Source organism: Moschus berezovskii, chromosome 24 (genome assembly GCF_049115385.1).
Source record: "Moschus berezovskii isolate FMDL1 chromosome 24, NW_MosBer_1.0, whole genome shotgun sequence".
NCBI lineage: Eukaryota > Metazoa > Chordata > Mammalia > Artiodactyla > Moschidae > Moschus > Moschus berezovskii.
In genome coordinates, this window is record NC_142483.1 from 6,788,385 (window position 1) to 6,811,862 (window position 23,478).

Genomic DNA, 23,478 nt, shown 5'->3' on the forward strand with positions numbered 1-23,478 from the left:
AAGTATTGGAGCCTCACCTTCAGCATCAGTCCTTCCAATGAATATTCAAGGACTGATTTCCTTTAGGATTGACTGGTTTGATCCCCTTGCAATGTAAGGGACTCTCAAGAGTCTTCACCAGCACCACAGTTCAAAAACATCGATCCTTTGGCATTCAGCTTTCTTTGTGGTCCAACTCTCACATCCATACATGACTACTGGAAAAACCATAGCTTTGACTAGATGGACCTTTGTTGGCAAAGTAATGTCTCTGTTTTTTAATATGCTGTCTAAGTTGGTCATAGATTTTCTTCCAAGGAGAAAGTGTCTTTTAATTTCATGGCTACAGTCACCATCTACAGTGATTTTGGAGCCCAAGAAAAGAAAGTCTGTCACTGTTTTCATTGTTTCCCCATCTGCTTGCCATGAAGTGATTGGACCGGATGCCATGATCTTATTTTCTTGAATATTGAGTTTTAAGCCAGCTTTTTCACTCTTCTCTTTTCATTTTCATCAAGAGGCTCTTTAGTTCCTCTTCACTTTCTTCCATAAGGGTGGTTTCATGTGCATGTCTGAAGTTATTGATATTTCTCCCGGCAATCTTGATTCCAGCTTGTGCTTCATCCAGCCTGGCATTTTGCATGATGTACTCTGCATATAAATTAAGTAAGCAGGATGACAATATACAGCCTTGACTTACTCCTTTCCCAATTCTGAACCAGTCCATTGTTCCATGTCTGGTTCTAACTGTTGCTTCTTGACCTGCATACAAGTTTCTCAGGAGGCAGGTCAGGTGGTCTGGTATTCCCATCTCTTGAAGAATTTTCCACAGTTTGATATTTACGTAGTATTTTCACTGTATAAGTTATTACAGATAATCTAGAGATGATTTTAAAGTATACAAGAGGATGTGCATAGGTTATATGCAAATATCATACCATTTTAATGAGAGACTTGAACATCCTTGGATTTTTATGTTCTTGAAGGGTCCTGGGATACCTTGGGGTGACTGTACTAACTTGCTTGCTGTGATCTTGAGCTAAACAGCTCCATTGGGCCTCAGTTTTGTTCTTCAGTCCTCCATTGTCCCCTTCTCCTCCTGCCTTCTATCTTTCCCAGCATCAGGGTCTTATCCAATGATGTGGCTCTTTGAATCAGGTGGCCAAAGTATTGGAGCTTCAGCTTCAGCATCATTCCTTCCAATGAATATTCAGGGTTGATTTCCTTTAGGATTGACTGGCTTGATCTTGCAGCTTGGTAAAATGAGCTTGCTGGACTAGAGTGTTCTCAAGATTGTTTCTAACTCTCACATTCTAAGACAGTGAATCTCAAACTTAAGTATGCCTAAGAAAGAAAGCTGATGGCCGAAGAATTGATGCTTTTGAACTGTGGTGCTGGAGAAGACTCTTGAGAGTCCCTTGGACTGCAAGGAGATCCAACCTGTCCATTCTAAAGGAGATCAATCCTGGATGCTAAAGCTGAAGCTCCAATACTTTGGCCACCTCATGCGACGAGTTAACTCACTGGAAAAGACTCTGATGCTGGGACGGATTGGGGGCGGGAGGAGAAGGGAACGACAGAGAATGAGATGGCTGGATGGCATCACTGACTCGATGGACATGAGTTTGAGTGAGTTCCGGGAGTTGGTGATGGACAGGGAGGCCTGGTGTGCTGTGATTCATGGGGCCCCAAAGAGTTGGACACGACTGAGCAACTGAACTGAACTGAAGAATTCCCTAGAGATTTGTTAAAATAGAGTCCAGTTCAGCAGGTCTGGGATAGAGCCTGAGATTCCACATTCCTAGCAAGTGAAGTTGATGCTGGTTTGAAGTGTACACTTAATGACAGAGTATTTGGATTTTGAACTGTCAGGAAACTTTGTTCAAGACTTGGAATTTGGCAAGAGATTAGCGTGTGGGTGGTTTGCTGGTCTGGGGACTATCTGGTGCTGTGAGATGTGCATATTTGCACACAGTGTTTTCTACTGTCCATACATAAACTCTTTTAGGAAAGTGGGTGGTCAGGTATCATGCTTTCCTGACACCCAGCCCAAGTGTCAAGTGAGGAAAACACTTTATTTCCAGCTTTAGCCAGGCAATGCCCCTCCCAGAGCTAGACCACGGATGTGGTGAAAGATGTCTTAACCATCATGTGGTCCATTACAGATCAAGACGTTGAGAAAGGAGGAGGATGGACTTCGAACCGTGGCCTCAGGTTTCTTCCAGTGGTCTTTACACCACCTGCCGCCTAGGAGCACTAAACTGATGGCTTTCACACGTCTGCTGCAATTAAGAATCTGAATCTTGTATTTTCAGTTTTGCAGGCGCCAGACTCTGGGTGGAGTACTGGGTCCAAAGGCGGGGCTTGGGGCAGGGAGGCGGTGCCAGTGACCGAAGAGCGGAACCCGGGACTGTAGAGCTGCGACCCCGGCCTCAAGGAATGCCGGGAGTCGGGACCAGGCAGCGCTCCGCCTCCTTCGGCTCAGCCACCGCCTGTCTGTGTCTGTGGCGGCCGCTATCGATAAAGTTGTTGTTCTGCCAACATGGCGGCGCCCATGGTGACTGGCCAGGCTGTGTTCGCCTAAGGTGGGAACCGAGGAGTAAGGAGCCGCAGGCTCCTGTGAGCAGGTAATCCCCTGGCCCGGGCCCAGCGGGACTCGAGACGTGGCCTGATCTCCTCTCTCCCCAGATCGATGGTTTTCGACTTGCCGGGAGCCAGAAGGGAAAATGCGGTCTGGGTTCGGTGATCTCGGAACTGTGCAGTTTCCTAATTGGAAAAGTCTCTGAGATCCAGATCTTAAGACTCTTTGAGCCACCGACTCCGTTCAGGGCCCTTTCCCAGAAAAACGTATATGTACGCATAGTTTTGTACTCACGTCCCTCTCTCAACTCTTCCACTACCCCAGTTGGTCCCTGGATCTTTGCCCACATCACCTCTGTGACCCACAGATGATTGTCACAGCATGTTAGGGCTCGAAGGTCCTCAGAGATCATCAGGATTTACCCCTTCATTTTAAGGAGTAGCTGGTGTTCTGGACAGGAAATAATTTCTCCAAGGTCACATAGAGATTTAGTTGTTTTGTTTGCACATAACTTGGCTCCTTGTTAATTTCTCAGGTACATTTTTGCACTTCCTTTTGGTTGCACACTGTGTCCTGTGCTTTCCCCACATATTCTGTTTCTTTGCCTATCATTTCCTACTCTTTTCCTAGGTTTCTCTATCCCTATATGATTGTCGTTTTGGGTCCAGTTCTCAGGGCTCTCCTATGTCACTTGCTGGTACCCCCACCATTCTCAAAAAACTTAAACCCTAAGTGAAGTTGAGGTCAGGGCTGACTCTTAAAGAGGAATGGAATAATGGGGATTGATGCTTTGGAAGGATGTGGTAGAAGAGACAAGGTTCCAAACATCTAGGCCAGGAACTGGATGTGACAGAGCTGAGGAAGAAGAGGGCCAAGTTTATCATAACATGAAACGTGAGTCACACCTTTCATATTCATGGTAGGGGCATGGTGCTCTAATAAAATGGCCGCTCCTTATCAGCAAGAGGCAGTGTCCATCAGGGCTTTGCTAGTGGAGTGGCCCATAGCAGGGCCTGGGAAGTAAAAGAAGGGAACTGAACTGAACTCCAGGGCTGCAGTAAATCTTAACCCTGAGTGCACTATATGCTGAGTCTGCCTGAGTTTTGGGGTTCCCCTAACATTAAGGCTGTGGACTTTTCTTAAAGGATCTTGACACATGTAGCACCACATTGCTCCCCAGGGAGGTGGAATCAATTTACACTCCACCAGCAGTGTATAAAAGTGTACATTTCTTTTCATAACAAAGTTTTGCCAATGTGATAAGCAAAATGTTTCCTTGTTATTTTAATGTGCATTTCTTTGTTTAGTTATAAAGTCATTCTTTTTTCTTATATTTGTAAATCATTTGTATATCCTCTTTTCTCCTTTGCCAGCTTTTAAAATTAGGTTTTTGGTGTTTCTCTTTTTATATGTGAATTCTTTATAGGGAAGTGTAATCTTTTTTTGTAGTTTTTACCAGTTTTCTTTCAGCGTATTGCTTGCTTCTAATTTTGTTTTTGTTTGTTTTTTTGACTGTACTCTTCGGCATGTGTGATATTCTAACCAGAGATCAAACCTGTGCCCCCTGCATTGGAATTGTAAATTCTTAACAGCAACCTCCAGGGGAGTTTCCAGGTTCATGGTGTTTTTGATATGCAGGTTTTTTACATTTTTTAGAGAGTTTTATTAATATTTTTCCTTTTGAATTCTTCCATTGCTTTTTATGCTAGGACAGAATGTTCTGCACCTTGTACAGAATTAGTACATACTCTATTTTTTTTCTTGTTTTATGGTGTTTTAAAAAATTCTTTAATCTATGTGGCATTTACTCTGGACTTCCCAGGTAACTCAGTGGTAAAGAATCCGGCTGCCACTGCAGCAGACATAGGAAACCTGGGTTTGATCCTTGGATTGGGAAGATCCCCTGGAGAAGGAAATGGCAACCCACTCCAGTATTCTTGCCTGGAAAATCCCATGGACAGAGGAGCCTGGCGGACTGCAGTTCATGGGGTTGCAAAGAGTCAGACACAACTGAGCACACATGAGTGGAGTTAACCAGCATCAAAACAAAGAGCTTATAAGACTGTAGTTCTGGTCAGTTTTGTATTTTTATAATTCCATCCTTTTCCATTCTTTCTGTGTCTCCTTATGTGTTCTTAAGGAATGTAGCCTAAGAGAGAAATTGCAGGTATCTATGTGCCTTCTGCTAAATCAACATTCTTTAGCTTGCAAAAATATAAAAAAACACTGACTTAACTAGAGAACCATTAAGTCCATGACTCTATGATAGTTCTAATTTTGTAGATATCAAACTCCTCAAAGTAAATGTAATTGCCTTAATTGTACAAAATGTCTGTATATATTAGGTTGGTCACATGAAATTGCTGGTAGTCAACTAATTATGTAGTTTACCCTGGTATCAATAGTCGAATCTACACACTTTAAAATAGCCAACCCATTAGATAGGAAAGTGAAAGTGAAGTCGTTCAGTTGTGTCCAACTCTTTGCCACCCCATGGACTGTAGCCCACCAGGCTCCTCCGTCCATGGGGTTCTCTAGGCAAGAATACTGGAGTGGGTTGCCATTTCCTTCTCCAGGGGATCTTCGCCACCCAGGGATTGAACCCAGGTCTCCCGCATTGCAGACAGATGCTTTAACCTCTGAGCCACCAGGGAAGCCCTGGTGGTTAGGAAGGGAGGTGTTTTGTTTGTTTTATTTGGCCTGTTTCTGATTCCACCCACAAAGAAGCAAGAGGGGTTGAGTACAGTGAGAATTGGTATGTCAAGAACTTTTGCAGACCAACTTGTAAAATGTCAACACTTGTGATGCCATTTTATATGTGTGAAAGTCACTTATATAAGTCTATAATGAACCTTTTTGGCAGCATTTATGACCTGGAACCTTTGCTAAATAGACTAGACCCCGGTGGATGTGGACAAAACTTTGAGAGGATCAAGAATTAATGCCAGCTTAACAGTGCCAATTTCTTCCTTCATTTTCTCTCTGGTTTTGAGAGATCTGTTTTCATTTGTTTCTGCACTGTAGTGAATGCTGTTATGCAGTAAGGCAGAAAGTTTAGACTGTTTAGTCATACATCTTAAATATTTGATGAACTGTCACCTCAGGCTTTAACATAGTGATAAATCATGATGCTTCTTCTATGAGGTCATTTCTGGAATTCACTGTTGGAGGAAACCAATGCAACATTGAAGCTGAATTTTGAATCGAAGCTGGATGTTTTGGTGAGCCCTGTGGATTGTTTTCCAAAAACCATGGTACTCATCACTGTTACACATGCTGTATATTTGTTTCTTTCTTTTTTTGGCAGGTGGGGTGGGTAGGGTGTGTATATTTGCTTTACAATGTTGTGTTAGTTTCTGCTGTACAGCAGAGTGAATCAGCCTCATGGATTTCCTTCTCATTTAGGTCACTACAGAGCATCATTGAGTAGAGTTTCCTGTGCTGTAGTCTGTTGTGATTAGTTATCTGTTTTATACATAGCAGTATACGTGTCAATCCCATTGTTCCACTTCACACTGCCCTGCCCCCTCACCACTTGTTCGTTTCTTACCTGCTTTTCTCTGCTAGTGTATAAGTGCCATGTAAGAAGGGACTTTATTTTTGTTCACTGCTGTATCCCCAGTGCCTGGAATAGTATGTAGACCTAGTGACACTCAATAAATATTTGGTGAATGAAGAAGTAAGTGAATAAGAGTCTTCTAAATAATGGTTATTTCCTGGCTCAGCCTACTGAGTATATTTAACTTGTAGTATGTATGAAGGATGCTGACCATAGGTCAGTCTCCGGTCTTCCTGGGAGACCTGTGTTCAAGAGCTCTTCTGATATTTGAGCCTAAGGCCAAGCCCAGATGTGCTTAGAGCTCTTTGGAAACCTGAATGATGGGCTGTAAAGCCTGCGAGACAGACCCTAGACTGGCCTAAAGGCAGGGGAGGGGCCTGCACTGCTCCCCATGCAAGCTCTGAGGTTGTAGCTGGTGCTGGCCCAGGTGGTGGTCTCCTTTTGTTCCTATGGGGCTTTTGTATCTTTGCTGTTTGGGAGCGTTGAACATCTTTAATATTTTCCATGAAAAAGATTGTGTTTAGCTCGACTGCACTTCTAAAGTATTCTTTTCAGGGAAAGACATCATCAAAATAAGAGGAAAGCCTGTGATGCTGGCTGTGCTGAATGGAAGGAGGAGCTCCAGGAGGTTCTGGCTGGCTCACACGTGTATTCTCCACTCTCTCTTTCAGGCCCTTTCCACCTTTTGAAGAATGGCCCCTTCTTGGCAGAGACTGGGTTTATATGCCTGTCTTCTGAAAAGGCAGCTAAACGATGGGCCAGATGTCAGTAAGTGGGGAAGGAGAGCAGTTCCAGGATGGCCCAGAGGTATTTACAGTGCCACAGGAGCGTGGGCCAAGGAGTATACATTGCAGACAAGAAAGGATGTGGAGAAGTGGTGGCATCAGCGAGTAAAGGACCAGGCCTTCCAGGCTGCAGAAGCGGATGTGAGTATTCTGAGAGACACTGGAAGGGTTGAGAAGAGGGCCGAAGGGCGCGGACTGGGCTCAGATTGCCTGGATGCAAATAAGTTGTTGAGTGTGTGACCTCGAGCCAAAGAACCAAATCTCTCTAGGCGTCAATTTTTATTTTTAATAGAAAATAAGCAGTGATAATAGTAGTGCCCACCTGCTTCCCAGGATGCTGGTGACGGGTCACTGGATGAGACCAGGATGTGCTTGGAGGAGTCTCAGTGAGGTGCACGTTCACATAAGTGGCATACGGATGGTGCCACACTGGGCATTCTGGAGCTGCATTTACTGGGGGATCTCACCCAGACAGGAGCTACAGCAGATGTCAGCTTGTCTGTAGTCCGCTGCCCAGTGGGGCGACATGCAGGGATCCGGCAGGGTCAGATAGGAGACTCCAGGAGGGGCATGTGGGCTTCTCAGCTGTGGACTTTTAAGTGGCGTGTTCTGAGAAGTGCCTCCCTTGCCCCTAGAATGATGTTGGCCTCCAACCCTGCTCTGCCATCTTGGTTTGGGAGGTCCCAGCCCTTCCCTGGTATAGTCTGGAGCTAAGGTCCAACCTCTCAGTCACAGATATATAAGTTAGTGGACCCTTGGCTTCTAGTCTGTTTGCACCAGCTCAGTGCTCTACCTGAATTGATTGTCTTAAGCACCTGGCTGTAATCAGTTTCCATGGCACACTCTGCTGGAAGCCAGCTGCTTCTCTGGGAGGCCAGCCTGGTGAGAATCAATCTTAGATGTATTAACCCTTACCTCTCAATATTGGTCACAATGTGAAAGATATGGTTTGTTACATGAAATGTTGAATCTGATTAGAGTACACCACTATTAAGTACAGTTTTACTCTTAAAATTCTGACCATCCTTTCATAATAGTTACCAATCAAATAATATAAACTCTCTATGTTCAATTAAAGAGATTAGGCCATCCGCAGACGAATGGATAAGAAAGCTGTGGTACATTTATACAATGGAGTACTACTCAGCGATTAAAAAGAATACATTTGAATTAGTTCTAATGAGGTGGACGAAACTGGAGCCTATTATACAAAGCGAAGTAAGCCAGAAATAAGAACACCAATACAGTATATTAACACATATATATGGAATATAGCAAGAGGATAACAATAACCCTGTATATGAGACAACAGCAGAGACTTGGATGTGTGGAGCAGTCTTTTGGACTCTCTGGGAGAGGGCGAGGGTGGGATAATTTGGGAGAATGGATTGAAACATGTATATTATCATATGTGAAACGAATCTGATGTGGTTGGGGGCTCCCCACCTCAACACTCTGTGGATTTAAGAGGCCGTTTCTTCAGGAAGTGTATAAATTAGCCTGGGATAGAACCTGCACGCTGAATTTACTAATTAAGAAATGAGAAACCAGAACTATAAAGGTGGCATAGAAATACAAGAAATTATTCTTAAGTAATTTTTAAAAACTTTGAACAGAGTTACAGATTTTGCCATTTGCTATAAACTGGTATATGTAATTTAACCAGAACCATGCGAAAGTTGGTATTGTGTGAATTCTGAGGCACTTTCAACATGTTAAAAAAAAAAAAAAAAGATACTAGGACAAAGGCAAGCAGTTGGGTAAATGTATATTTGCCCAAGACCATCGTGTGCTAGAATCACGTTTCCTGATTCTCCTCTCTTATCAGACTCATTCTTTCTATGAGATTGATCATTGTGAAAAATGGGGGTTGGGTAGCTCTTTGTGTTAAACTGAAGGATGATTTTATGCATTAGTTATGAAGAAAATCTGGTATTGAAAGAGATGTAAGTAATATGTGAAATGATAAAAAGGAAGGTTTAAATGAAGTGCATAATTATACAATGAAAGCTTAACTTTTACCTCATTAGGAAATGAAAATTCTTCATGGCAACATGACCAGACTAATGTAGCTAAATGTATTTTGGAAGCAGACCTTAGGGAGAAGTTTATTCTGAATGAGGAGCATAAAATTAGCTCCTTTTTCTTTTCCCTTTTGGCTTAGATTCAGTGGCCTCCAAACATTTTGAAGTTGTAGCTTTTTGTTCTTGTGACATTGCATTCTTAAGTGTATGGTTTTCTAAAAAATTAAATGGATCAAAATAAACCATGTTTGACTAATTGGGTAAATAGCTTTAGGAACATTTTGGGTGATCCCCCGGTGGCATTCCGTCAGGGTTTGAATTGGAAAAGGGTAAAGTGGAGAGAGTGCTAGATAAGGAGTCTGAAGCCTGGGCAGTAATTCTGGCTCAGCCCCCAAATCTCGGATCTCAGCAGCATCGTTTAACCTCTCTGATCCTCAGATTCTTTGCATTGTTTATCCCACAGAACTGTTTTGAAAATCAAATGAGAAAATAAGACTAAACTCATTTTACAAACTGAAGTGTTATATAAATGAAAGATGCATGCTAAGTCACTTCCGTCTTGTCCGACTCTTGGCGACCCTATGGACCATATCCTGCCAGGCTCTCCTGTCCATGGGATTCTCCAGGCAAGAATACTGGAGTGGGTTGCCATGCCCTCCTCCAGGGCATCTTCCCAACCCAGGGATTGAACCCATACCTCTTACATCTCCTGAATTGGCAGATGAGTTCTTTACCACTAGCAACACCTGGGAAGCCCCATGAATGAAAGATACGAGAAGATAAAAATGTGTGGTGTATCTTTGTTAGGAATGAGAATATGACTAGATGCTGGTAGATTTTAAAGCATGTCTATAATCAGTCTCACTTTGGTAGTAGCTACATTTGAAATCCACTGGAAATGAGTTTCTAGAAGTTGAATATTTTACCACCATCATCATAATCATCGTTATAAAAAGAACTTCCATTTAATGAGCATTTTAGTGTGTCAGGCACCATCTTTCCTTTCATTATCTCATTTAACTTCTGAAACAGCCCTGAAGGTGCATAGTAGTATCCTCATTTTGGAGTGAGAAAACTGGGAGGGAAGTTTGGTAAGTTGTTGAGATGCATAACTCACTTGTTCAGTCGCTAAGTTTGTCTCACTGTTTGTGACCACATGGACTGCAGCACGCCAGGCTCCACTGTCCTTCACTATCTCTTGGAATGTACTTGAGCTCGTGTCCATTGAGTCAGTGATGCCATCCAACCATCTCACCCTCTGTCCTCAATCTCAGTTGTGGCACAGCCCAGATCCAGACACATTTGAGTCCTAAGCTCATGCTTTCATCAGGAACCTTCTTTTGTCTCACCTTTGATTTACTGATTGTGAACTGAGCCCAGAAAAACAAAGGAATTTGCCTGAAGTCTCACAGCTAGTGGCAGAGCTTGGACCAGATCCCAGGCTGCAAGCTTCAACTGAGTGGTCCAACCCCCTCCATTCTCTAGTCTCAGCGAGAGTTTCAGAGCACGATCCATAAGGAGGCAGAAGTTATCTTTCTTCTGATGTCAGAAGCTGACAAAAATAATAGGACCCACTTATATAAAAACTATCCATTTTCCATCACTTCCAATCTTAATTTCTATTAAATACTTAAATTCTTACACCTTTATATAATTATGAAAATGTCCCTTTCAATCAGATTCCTGCTCAATTATAAACTCCCAAAATTCCTTTGTTCTACCCTCAGAGAATAGAATTCATTTCATTGTCACAGAGGAAAATGACTTAGTTCACACAGAGAAACAGAAGGCAGGGACAGGCAGTGAGCCGAACACCTTTTCTGCAATAAACAAAAATATTCATGAATAGTAAAAACTTTTGCTAGCAGTACTTTTCTTTATCTTCTGTGGACTCAATACTCCGAAATCGGTGCAGATGGTGACTGCAGCCATGAAATTAAAAGACGCTTGCTCCTTGGAAGACAAGCTGTGACCAACCTAGACAGCATATTAAAAAGCAGAGACATTACTTTGCTGACAAAGGTCCGTCTAGTCAAGGCTATGGTTTTTCCAGTAGTCATGTATGGATGTGAGAGTTGGACTATAAAGAAAGCTGAGTGCCAAAGAGTTGATGCGTTTGAACTGTGGTGTTGGAGAAGACTCTTGAGAGTCCCTTGGACTGTGAGGAGATCCAACCAGTCCATCCTAAAGGAAATCAGTCCTGAATTTTGGAAGGACTGATGCTGAAGGTGAAACTCCAGTACTTTGGCCACCTGATACAAAGAGCTGACTCATTTGAAAAGGCCCTGATGCTGGAGAAGATTGAAGGAGGGAGGAGAAGGGGATGACAGAGGATGAGATGGTTGGATGGCCTCACCGACTCAATGGACATGAGTTTGAGCAAGCTCCGGGAGTTGGTGATGGACAGGAAAGCCTGATGTGCTGCAGTCCATGGGGTTGCAAAGAGTCGGACACGACTGAGCGACTGAACTGAACTAGCTCATATGTAATGAATTCCTCAATTTTGCCACAGTTTCATCTTTGTTGGAGAGACATACAAAAAAGATATTAATGAAGAAGCTATATGTAGAAAATGTTTGGGGTAAGATTGTTAAATAAGCATAATTTATAAAATATAATAATAATAAGGTGATTATAATAAAAATGCATTTAATGTAAAAACTTTAAAATGAAAAACTAGAAATAGTGTATGTCAGGTATTTTATCGTTTTTTCAGGTCCCAAAGAACTCTGTAACAATTGTTTTCTTATGTCCCCAAAAATTCCCCGAATAAAAGCAGTAGGCCTAATCTGTGTCAACGAGTAAGGTGGGATTGGGTGGGTAGTCTGCTTGTTTCTCATTCTGTACCAGGTATCAGAATGAGGTCTTGCACTTCCTTTGAGGGAGTTGTTTACAAGCTGAGAGGATCGTCTGTCACTTTCCTTCTTAAAGAAGAAAGTCCTGAGTCCCCAGTGACTCCTGAATCTCAAGTTGTCTCTCTCGCATCTGAGATTTTCCTGAGTTATGGTTCCACAGTTTCCAATTAAAGTGCATGATCAATGTGGGGCTTTCCATCCATTTCTAGAAATCAGTAGCAGCTGTCACTTTAGTGTTACAGGCTTCCAAGTTTATTATGCAAACTCCTTATTTATTCACCTTTCCCTTCCCTTCCTCCAGGCAACTTGACTTACCACACAGTTGATAATTTCTAGAGGAAGCACAGTATAGAGAAAAGTGCCACTCTGGCCTGTCTTGCCACACGATAGTGGCCCTGCTAAAGATTTGTTCACCTTCTTTGCTGAGGGAAGTTTAAAGCAAGGGGTCAAGTGAGATTCGGAAAGAATTCGATTTCTGGTTTCTTCTGCTCCCCTGATTACAGCTGGCTGTCAGTTAACAGTCATGCAAATAAATACTTAGCAAAAAGTACTCCCCCCCAATACCCACTCGCACACATAAGAATGGTCATGAATATTCTGTTTTGTATTTGTTTCCGTTAATTTTGGAGAAGCAAAGCCTTGAAGAACTCTTGTAGAGCTCTCAGAAGGGAGTAAGAACGGAAAGAGAAAAACAGGAGGAAAAAAGTAGTGATGACATCAGAGGATCCAGACACTTAGCGACTGAACAGAAGCAGTTACCTGTTCTCTTCCTTTCTTCAGAGGCATCCCTTCTCCCCCGTGCTAGGATTTAAGGCTGGGTATGGGGGCTGCTCCTGTCACCTGGACAGGGTAGTGAAGTGTGCCAGCAAGAGTGCCCGTAGTAATCAGTGATCTCCAAAGGCCTGTTCTCAGGCTTCAGAGCACAAAGGCTGACAGACATTTACCCAACAGTTTGTTAAACTAGGGGGTCAGCCAGGAAGGTGGGGATTGGGGTGGGGTTAGATGGTTAAAACATGATCCTTGCCCTTGAACAATAGGTCCCCAATAAAGAATCAATTAAATGACTACCTCCTTTCCAGCCTTCTCCCCTCGTGTGAACAAACTTGTGTCAACATTCACCATTATAAGAACTAAGGTCCCAGAGGTTGATGTTCCAGCGAGGACTCCCTGCCCTGTGTTCGTTGTCTTCCAACGCATGTACCTTTTTTCTGTTTCTCGTGATGAAACTGTGCGTCTTTGGATGCTGGAGAGTTATGTAACCCTGGCCTGAGGCTGCCTGTAGATCACCCCCTGGGAAACAGCAGCCTGGCTAAGATTTTCTCATTACCTTCCTATTTCAGCTTTTTCTGTTGAAAGATAAGCTCACAGTACAGCAGAGAAACCTGGAACCTGAACCCGCGCCTGGGGACCCTGCTCAGTCCAAGTCTGCGTGCAGCCTTGCTCCGTCCTAGGCTTGTCACGTCTCTGTGATTCACCACTGTCTCCATGAATTTTATGGACACGTGTGTCAGAGCTTCATTTGGAAAAACATCCTAGATAGCTGTTCTAAAAGAGAGAAAGGCAGCTTTAAAAATAAGTAGGGGTAATTAGCACTGTGAGGTTGTTTGGCATTATTTTGGACATTCTTTAGGATAACCCAGGGCTTCAAATTTTGGTATTTGGTATTTTTGTCCATTTACCTTATGGGAATGTTTTTTTTTTCTTTTTTTTTGAAAAGAAAACTTTTGAAAATGTTAAATTATTACCTTGAGTAAAATGCCAAAATATTATATGCATACCTAGTTCACTGTGAAGGATTAATAAATGCTCATTGTATTTTTCTGTCATCCTTTCCTAGAAATCAAAGCCCAAGTTTTACGTGCTTTCCATGTTCCCTTATCCCTCCGGCAAGCTGCACATGGGCCACGTGCGCGTGTACACAATCAGCGACACCATTGCACGCTTCCAGAAGATGAGAGGGGTGCAGGTAAGGCCCGGTGCCTGCTGGGGTAGCACTTCCCTGCCCCACCCAGTCTCCGTGAAGATTAGGGCGGCTTTAGGAGCTTAGGGTTTCCTCTGATGAATTGGAGGACATGATAAAGCATCAAGATTAATTGGGGGGGCAGCCGTGTATTGGGTATTGTGCTGGGGAGGGAGGTGGGGTGCCGAGGCAGTGGAAGCGTTTATGCCCGTGGGTACCATGTTGATACCACCTCAGGAGGAGTTCACAGTGTGGTGGGACTGATACCTGTCAATAGACAGACATTGGAGAGGGGAATGAGTCCAGCAGAACAAAAGAGTAGCAAATGCTGTGAGCAGGAGGTAGAGCCACAAAGAGATGTTTATCCTCGTATTTTGATATTCTCTGTCTTCTCTAATGAACACGTATTTATCTTACAATGGAAAAAGTCAGTTTTCATATCACAAATATTTGGGGGGAAGTGACAGCCCTGCGGAAGTTGGGAAAGACTCCCTCATAGGGGACCATCTGATATGGGTGTTGACGGATAAGGTGAACTTTCCTGGGAGAGGAAGAGAACACTTCCATGGCTGATGTGGAGCAGACCCCTTTCACTGCCAGCTACCCAGAGCCTGCACTTAACTCCTTAACGACACATCATCTGTAAGACAAGATAGCAGTGATCATAGTAGCTTCTTGAACAACTTCTAGAGAGAGGCAGCATCAAAGAGGGGCTGAAAGCGTGGAAGCATGAACCAAATGGCCAGCACTCAAGTTCGAGCTCTTAACACATAGTAGGCAGTCAACCTTTGACTCATTACTGATTAACCTCTCTAAACTAAGACCTAGTTTTCTCTCATCTGTAAAAAGGGGATAAAATAGTACTCGCCCGTTGGCCTTTCCCAAGGATTGAAAGATGATGACTATGAAGCACTTAGCGTGTAGCTGGCGCGTAAGCACATAACCAGTAAATAGTGTCATCAGCAGAGGCTGGAGCCCGCCGTACCAGGTCCTGAGAGCTGTGCACACCTCTGCCCAACTTCGTGTTAATTATTTGTCACCTTAGTAGCTCAAAATCCACCCAGGATGGGAGTATTTACATCATGGAAATCAGCAGAGCCTGCAAATCAGGGCTTTTTCTGCTAGAGAGTCCATTGTTAAACATTTACCTGCACTCCCCTTGGCTGTTGCTGTTATTAACTTCTCGGTGTCTGTATAAAGTATATCTGCTGCCTCCCAGTTCTTTCTGAAGATTTTCTTTTAAAGTGGTAAGTGCATCCATTGTCATAATTGGTTTGAAAATTTGTGCCGAGCTGACATTGGCAGCAAGAAGTATTCCTAAAAAGGAAGTCAAGGTACTGTGTCTCTCTGTCCTTCGAAGAGTTAATGACTTTTACTGTCAGATTGAGATATTTGCCTTCTACAAGGGCCGTCTCCCTGGGCTCTGCCAGATGTTATTTTCCCCGATATTGCTTTCCATCACTTCTGCAGTGTTTATTTGAAAGAGGTGGTGCAGAATAAATTGGCTCTTGTCAGGAAGTATATCTAACTGTGCTTCTTCAGCTAGATTTAAACTTTTTTTTTTTTTTAACTTAAGCCAACTTATTTTGAACAGTTAGTGAGTATAGGCAGTTGCTACAGATTAAACTTTTATAGCAAAACTGTGTGTTTATGGTACATTAGCAGATAGGTGGTTGAGGGGGTATAGGTGGAACTCTGAATCTCTTGGATGAATGAGACTTTTCAGACAAAGCTCCAGGCAGAACCCCAGGCCCAGACTTACTGGAACCCTTACAGACAGCTCAAGCCCAAAAGACAAAATGGAGTTCCTTACCAGTAACTGAAACGCAGGGTCAGGCTGGACTCAAGGATGAAGCAACCCAGGTTTGACCCTTGTTACACCACTTTCTCACTGAGTGATCTTGCACGAGTCATTGAATTCCTTAAAATAGGGATAATATTTATTCTTCCCTCCTGAGTTGTTGTTCAGGATAAATGAGACAGTACATGTGTCTAGCCAATAATAATCCCCTAAAAAAAGTGGAAGGCTCTAAAATCACTGCGGACGTGACTTAAGGCAGAAAATTAAGATGATTGCTCCTTGGAAGGAACGCTATGACAAACCTAGACAGTGTATTAAAAAGCAGAGACATCACTTTGCCAACAAAGATCCATGTAGTCAAAGCTGTAATTTTTCCAGTAGTCACATACGGATGTGAGAGTTGGACCATAAATAAGGCTGAGTACTGAAGAATTGATGTTTTCAAACTGTGGTGTTGGAGAAGATTCTTAAGATCCCTTGGACTGCAAGGAGATCAAACCAGTAAATAGTAAAGGAAATCAACCCTGAATATTCATTGGAAGGACTGACGCTGAAGCTGAAGCTCCAGTAGTTTGGCCATTTGATGCAAAGAGCTGACTCATTGAAAAAGACCCTGATGCTGGGAAAGATGGAAGGCAAAATGAGAAGGTTGCTGCAGAGGATGAGATGGTTAGATAGCAACACCGACTCAATGGACATGAATTTGAGCAAACTCTGGGAGATAGTGAAGGACAGGGAAGCCCGGAGTGCTGCTGTCCATGGGGTCGCCAAGAGTTGGACACAACTTAGTGACTGAACAGCAGCAAATGGTTATTTTGTAAGTAAGTAAGTCAGATCAATATAAATTCCCTTCTTGAGGGGGACTTCCCGACCCAGGGATTGAACCTGGGTCTCCTGCATTGCAGACAGATTCTTTACTGTCTGAGCCTGCAGGGAAGCCCTGCTCTGGGAAGTCACATAATAAATGAAATTAATCTAATTCATTTAGTAAATGACTCTGTACTCTCTTCTGCCCACTGCATGGATTTGCCTTTTGAGAAGCATCCAGACATTGCCTGCTATTTGTATCATCTATCCTGTGACTCGGTTGGTACCTTAAGATCACCCTGTGTTATTTGGTTTATGGTATCTTAGTGACCAGCAGGCAGCTAGGGTTCCCTGCATTCCTGTTTCAGTTGCTCTCTTTAAGATGATAAACTGTCTGTGGAGTGGAAAGGTACTCTGCAGATTCTCCTGAGATTAATTTCTTGTTAATTTTCATAGCCCATATTTAAGTCAGATCATCCCCAAAATAACTGCCAAATACGGTGAAAAATTTGCCCTGCCATTTCTAAGTTATCATGGCAGGAAAGACACAAACCTCTGTCAACAAGAGATGGTCAACAGTGTGAAAGCCTGTTGAACTTCTTGCTGTTTTAAAATCCTTCTCTCCCAGTGTCAGGATTAATCCCAGGGATAGAGCAGGGTTGGGTGCAGGTCAGATCTCAACGATCCTGACTCTAAGGAGGGCAGGAGTATCTGATCTGGAATAAGAAGATCTGACATGTGTGTTGATTAATTCATTAGGTACATAGTCCTTGGGCACCAGCTTTGTTCCCAACACTGGCCTTTCTACTGTCCTATAGAGTAGGACTGGAATCTTAAGTTCAAAGTCTGTCAGTAAGCCAAGGAAAAATTCAGTAAACTTTGCCTTTTTCTCTAACTTGTTAATTTGTAGGTTGATTTGCTTAATTCTCTTTCACATTTGCTATTCTTTGCTGTGCTGGGTCTTTGATTACCGCGTGGGCTTTCTTTTCTAGCTGCAGTGAGTAGGGGCTACTCTCTGTTATGGCGCACCAGCTTCTCAGTGCAGTGGCTTCTCTTGTGGAGCACAGGCTCTCGGGCGCACAGTTGCAGCTGTTGCAGTGTACAGGCTCAGTAGTTGTGGCGCATGGGCTTAGTTGCTCCATGGCATATGGGATCTTCCTGGACCAGGAATTGAACCTGTGTCTCCTGCATTAACAGGTGGATTCTTTACCACTGAGCCACCAGGGAAGCCCTGATTTGCATAATTCTTGAATGGAGGTATGGGAGTCATTCTGAGGCATGCTAAGAACAGCAGATGGGAAGTAAAAAGTGGGCTGACCTCTGCACCAAGCCTAGTCTTCAAGGCCACCAGTGACCTCCCTGGGTGTGTCTCTTTCCTCATCCTTTCTCAGCTCAGTGGCATGTCGTACAGTCGACCATATCCCCCCGCTCCCTGAAAGACTGTGCTCTTGGCACAAGATTCCACTCTGCAGGTTTTCCTCCTGCATCTTGGTTTCTTCCTCCCAGTTTACTCCATGGGGTTTTCCTGCTCTGCTCTGTCTTTGCATCCTTTTATCTGGTTGGAAAGTTCTCCTGTACAGGCGGACTAGTCCCAGACCACTGCAATAAAGCAGATGTTGCAATAAAGCGGATCGTGTGAATTTTTTGGTCCCAGTGCATATAAAAGTAATTTTTACATTATACTGTGGTCTGTTGTGTGCAATAACATTATGTCTTTTAAAAATGTACATACCTTAATTAAAAAAATAATACTATTGGGAAGTGCTGCCAATGACTTGCTCGACGCAGGATTGCCAGGAGCCTTCAGTTTGTGAAAAGCAGTGTCTGTGAAGTGCAGTAAAGCAGCGTACAGTGAAATGAGGTTGTCCCTGTATTCCCAGTTTGCTGAGAACTTTTCTCATGAATGGATATTCATTTTTGTACTACTCCTTTTTCCTTTTCTACATCTATTGAGACAATACATGATTTTTCTCCTTTAATCTGTTAATGTGATATGTTGATTGTTTTTTAATATCAAACCAACCTTGTGTTCCTAGGATAAATTTCATTTGGTCATGATGTACTTTTGTGTCTGTATTGCTGTATTTATTTGTTAATATCCCTGTGTGCCTGAAGGCCACTGCCCCATAATTTTTTTTTTCTTGTAGTGTCCTTGTATTTAATATCACGGTTATGCTGGCCTCATAAAACAAGCTAGGAAGTATTCCCTTCTTTCCATTTTCTGAAAGTACTGTGCGTTATTGGTGTTATTTCTAACTTTATTGTTGAATAGCATTCACCAGTGATGGTATCTTGACCTAGAGTTTTCTTTGTGGGAAGTTTTAAAATTACATTTCTATTTCTTTAATGGATATAAGGCTATTCAGATCTTCTGAGTTTCTTGTGTGTGTGTGTGTCCATTTTATTTATTAAAATTTTAAATTTATCTTTTAAATTGGAGTGCAGTTGCTTTACATTGTTGTGTTAGCTTCTGCTGTACAACAGCGTGAATCAACTGTATGTGCATATATCCCCTTCCTCTTGAGCCTCCCTCCACCGCCCCCTTCTTGTCCATTTTATTTTGTGCTTTACAGCAGTTTTGTCTACCTTACCTCATGTTCTGTTCTAGACTGCCTCCCCTTTTATTTCTCTATCCACTTTCCCTAGGCAGTCTCTATCCTGAAGTGTAAATATGATGCTGTAAGAAATTATAGACATTTCCACCACAGACGTCCAAAGCACATTGTCATAAATACTCAGACCTGCCATCCTGATGTAATAGACATTAGTGTTTAATCTTGCTAGCCTCAGCTTTTTCTTTTAATGTTACAGACACAGTTGTGCCTCTCTACAATCAGATTCCAATCCTTCAGTTAAAAAAACACTGTATTATTTTTGCCTTCATGTTTTTATGCTGTATTTCTATAGATTGTTTACAGATACACCCACACTTGTGTGTAGTATTTGCGTTTTAAATTTTATGTAAAAGCTCTTAATATTCTGCATGTTTTTCACTATTTTGTTTCAAGATTCAGTCTATCTCTAGAGTTCATCTATTATAAGTACTGTGTAATTGTGACATATTTAGTTACCCATTTTCAAATTTTAGGTTGTTAGAGATTTCTGTTGCAGTGAAATCCTTGCACCTCGCGGCTGGCTTGTGGGAGAGGTGGCGTCACTGGGGCAGGATGTGTTGCCTCAGCATAAATACATCTTGACAAATTGCTTATACTCCTGCCAGCAGTGAATGGCATTTCTTACTGCCCTACCTCCTTGATAACACTTATTAGACTTTTTAATCCTTGCTAATTTGATACATAGGAAATGACATCTATTGTGTTTTTAATTTATATCTTCATGAGTACTGTCTCAGTGAAGCTGAGATATTTTCTCATGTTTAGTATCTATTTAAGTTTCTTCTCTGATTGGCTTGCTCACATTTTTTGCCAAGTTCCTTCGGGGTTGTCTTTTTCATATTGTTCTTATTGTTCATACCGTAGGAGTTCTTTCTCTTTTTTTCTAACTTTTTATTTTGTACTGGAGTATGGCTGATTAGCAAACAATGTTGTAATAGTATCAGGTGAACAGCAAAGGGATTCAGCCATATGTATACATGTACCCGTTCTGCCCTAAACACCCCTCCCATCCAGGCTGCCACACGGTAGGAGTTTTGTATGTAGTCTGGATCATTGTATTTTTGTTAGTTAAATTCAGTGCAAATATCTTTTCCCAGTCTGTGGTCTGTCCTTGCATGTTGTGACCCTAGCCAGACCACAGGTTGTAGTTTGGGTTTGAGAATGGACGAGAGTAATGCTTTGGGACGTCCAAGGTTGCTTTTACATGGGTTTTCTCCTATAGCAGCAAATAAGTTCTGCAGAGGATAGAAATGAGACAAGAGTGTAAGCAGATTATTAGGGGGCCCCTTTCTCATTGTATCCCATGGAAATGTGCCTGAGGTCACGATCACACAGCCTTCTTGGGAGAAAGCTACAGTCAAAATAGCTGGCCAGACAAGTGGAGGGGAGTGGTGAATGGTGGTTTTGGGGGTGGTGAGTGGGTAAGAAATCTGTGGCTTTAGTCAGTGACAATGACCTGCCTACCCTCCACCTCAGGTATGTTGCAAGGTTCATGTGAGATGATCAGTGAGAAAACTCTTTAAAAACCGTAATGCAATTTTCTAGTGCAACCTAATTAATAATAGCAGTAATAAGGTAGTCCTGAGGTTTGGTTGTTTAAGCAGGGGCCACCTGAAACCAGAGATAAATTATTCTCTTTCAGGAAGACCACACTTCCAGTCATTTTCTGCCTTTTCTTAAACCTTTTTTTAAGTTTATTTATTTGTTTTTTTATTTTTGGCTGTGCTGGGTCTTTGTTGCTGCGCGGGCTGCCCACTAGTTGTGGTATGTGGGCTTCTTATTGCAATGACTTCTCTTGTTGCAAAACACAGACTCTAGGCACACGGGGTTCAGTCATTGCAGCACATGGGCTCAGTAGGTGCGGTTTGCAGACTCTAGAGCTCAGGCTCAGAAGTTGTGGCACATGGGCTTAGCTGCACGTGGAATCTTCCCAAATCGGGGATCTAACCCATGTCTTCTGCATTGGCAGGCAGGTTCTTTACCACTGAGCCTCTAGGGAAGCCCCAGTCCGTTTCTTCTTAAACTCATACAATGTCTGATGACATATTTGAAGCTTAGCACCATATGGTGATTTGTTGTGTTTTCATATGTTGTATGCACAGATGGTTAGAAAATAAAATTACCCACCTCCCACCTCAGCTGGTCTCCTCAGCACCTTTTGGGCCAGAAGCAGGGCAATTAAAACATCAAGCTGCCAAGTCCCTCTCACAGAGTAGGACTTGGACTAATTTGTCTCAGGCAAAACACCACAGGGTACTGCACAAGTAGTTTTCTGCTTGGGCCTTTTTGCTGTTCACTGTGGAGGAGGAGGCTGTGTGTCTGGCTGCCGCATGATTGTAATGCAATTACCCACAAATATCAGGAAAGGAGAGGAGTTTCTTAGCAAGTGAACCATGACATACATTTCATCAGTTCTCAGTTGGCCAGTCAGTCAGCAAGTGTTTATGAAGTGCCCAGAGAGTGCATCGCATGGCATTTTGTTTTCAAATTTTCTAATCTCTGTAGCATCTGAAAGTAGAGAGTGGATTTCCAGAGCTTATCCTCTCAGATATAATTTGAAAGCGAAAATGAATTGCAGGTCTAGTATTTTGATTGGAAAACTGACTGATTTATCTGTCTCTGCATTGCCAGAGGAGGCCTTCTGTTTGGGGTCTAGGTACTATCATTTGAATTCTTTTACTCTGAAGCATTTGCTTGGTTTTTGATCCCCAACCTGTAATAATGGTGGGTTATTAAACTTGCTAAACAAAATTAAATATTGCATTTCTCATTTCTTGGAAATGAAGCGTTGCATCTCCTACAGAAAAACCACACCACTCTGAAAATAGCAATTTTTGTGAGAAGCAGTAACCATGGTTGCTTTCAATTAGAAGCTGAATTGGTTTCAAATTTAAAGTTTTGTTTTGTGATGAAAGGGAGAGAAAGCTGGTCATTCCTGGGGAATTGGTACTTTTCTGTCTTTGGGAGGGCAACGGGCTGCCCTACTTCCTTCCCTTCTACTTCCAAAGTCGTCTTAACTCTGCTTGATCTTCCTTCCTGTGTTGGAGGAAGAGCTCTACTTTTGCCTGTCTGTTTCTTCCTTCTTAGGAAAAGTGTTTTAAAATTGGACATAAAATTCCATATGTTGTTGTTGTTCAGTCACTAAGTCATGTCCAACTCTTTGCGACCCCATGGACTGTAGCACCCCAGGCGCCTGTGTCTTCCACTGTCTCCCGGAGTTTGCTCAGATTCATGTCCACTGAATCGGTGATGCCATCCAACCATCGCATCCTCTGTCTGTCCGCTTCTCCTCCTGCCCTCAATCTTTCCCAGCATCAGGGTCTCTTCCAATGAGTCGACTCATATTCTCCCCTTTAAAAAGGAGAAATATAGCATAGGTAAGGCTGCAGTCCCCCTTGATTATTCACTCCCTCCCAGGCCCTTCTGGACACTGATCCCTGTCATTTTCTAGGATACGTCCCTCCAGAGCCTCATCTGTGTATTGTCACCTGTAGCTGCCACCCCTGAGTTGCCCACGGCTCTGCCCAACGGGAGGCAGGAGGTTCCTGTTGGGTGAGCCATTGTCACGTGACTGGGTCCTCACCAGAGGCTGGCCTCACCCCAGCTTCCAGGTGTCGCTTCCCAGCCAGCACTGGTCCAACTTGCCAGGACTCTGATCCCTGTGTTTGCCCCTCATAAGTAGCTGGCCCCAATTCCCATTTTATATCTCAAGTCCCTGTGAATTTTGCAGTCCTGCTAGTGCTCCTGTGCTCGTCTCTGAACAGTTTGCCATCATATCCGTCTCCTGATTTGCTTTGTATGGTAGAAGGGCAGAACCAGAACTCTGCAGGCCATGTTTCCCAAGCTCTGCTGTCAGCTGACCTCTGAATAGTTTTGGACAAGAAGAATTTGTAGGGCGAGATCGTAGGGTAAGAGGAAAGAAGCAGCCAGGGAATTTCTCTCTCTCTGCCCTCTTTAGTATCTCCATTAATCCAGCTCCGTTTGGCCAGACCTGTTTCAAAAGCTTCTGCAACTGACCTCAGCCTTCAGGTTCAGTTATCTCTGCTTCTTCCCTTTGTTCCTTCAGTCTAGAATTGGGGTCAGTGTACCACTCATCTAATTTCTGTGTTGTTTCCCCTGTCCCCCTTGGCTTCTCACTCAATTTGAAATAGAGCATTTGTTAGAAGAACAGCTGGAAGTGATGGCTTTTATTTTATGCATTTTCAAATTATAGCTCTCAGGACTGCTTGATCCCCTTTCTGTTGAAAGCACTCATCCAAGAGGAGGTTAACACCTGGGGGACTGAGAGGGTTCAGGTGGCGCTAAAATAGAAATCCAGATGTTAGGGGGGTGGTGGTTGTTTGTTTTTTAGGTTAAATTGTCCGGTTGGCATATGTGAGCTATAGATTTAGTTACTTGCGGAACTAAACCAAGGATTAAACCAGGTTATGGTGATAGAAAGAAATAGGGATTTTACGACCCCAAAGGAAAGTTTAGAGTTCCTCCAGGGAATGTTTTGGATGGTTTTGCCCA

The 23,478-nt window shown here is 43.0% G+C and overlaps 1 protein-coding gene across 3 annotated transcripts in view; it reads left to right on the forward strand.

Annotated features, from left to right (window-relative positions):
- The first annotated feature begins 2,448 nt into the window (after positions 1-2,448).
- Positions 2,449-23,478, forward strand: part of LARS2 (leucyl-tRNA synthetase 2, mitochondrial) — a 146,473-nt gene continuing 125,443 nt past the window's right edge. For all 3 annotated transcript variants that reach the window (XM_055413611.2, XM_055413612.2, XM_088832001.1), the window contains exons 1-3: positions 2,449-2,606; positions 6,791-7,045; positions 13,621-13,749. In XM_055413611.2, the coding sequence (XP_055269586.2) occupies positions 6,812-7,045; positions 13,621-13,749 (363 nt within the window). In that variant the 5' untranslated portion in view covers positions 2,449-2,606; positions 6,791-6,811. The remainder of the gene's footprint in view (positions 2,607-6,790; positions 7,046-13,620; positions 13,750-23,478) is intronic.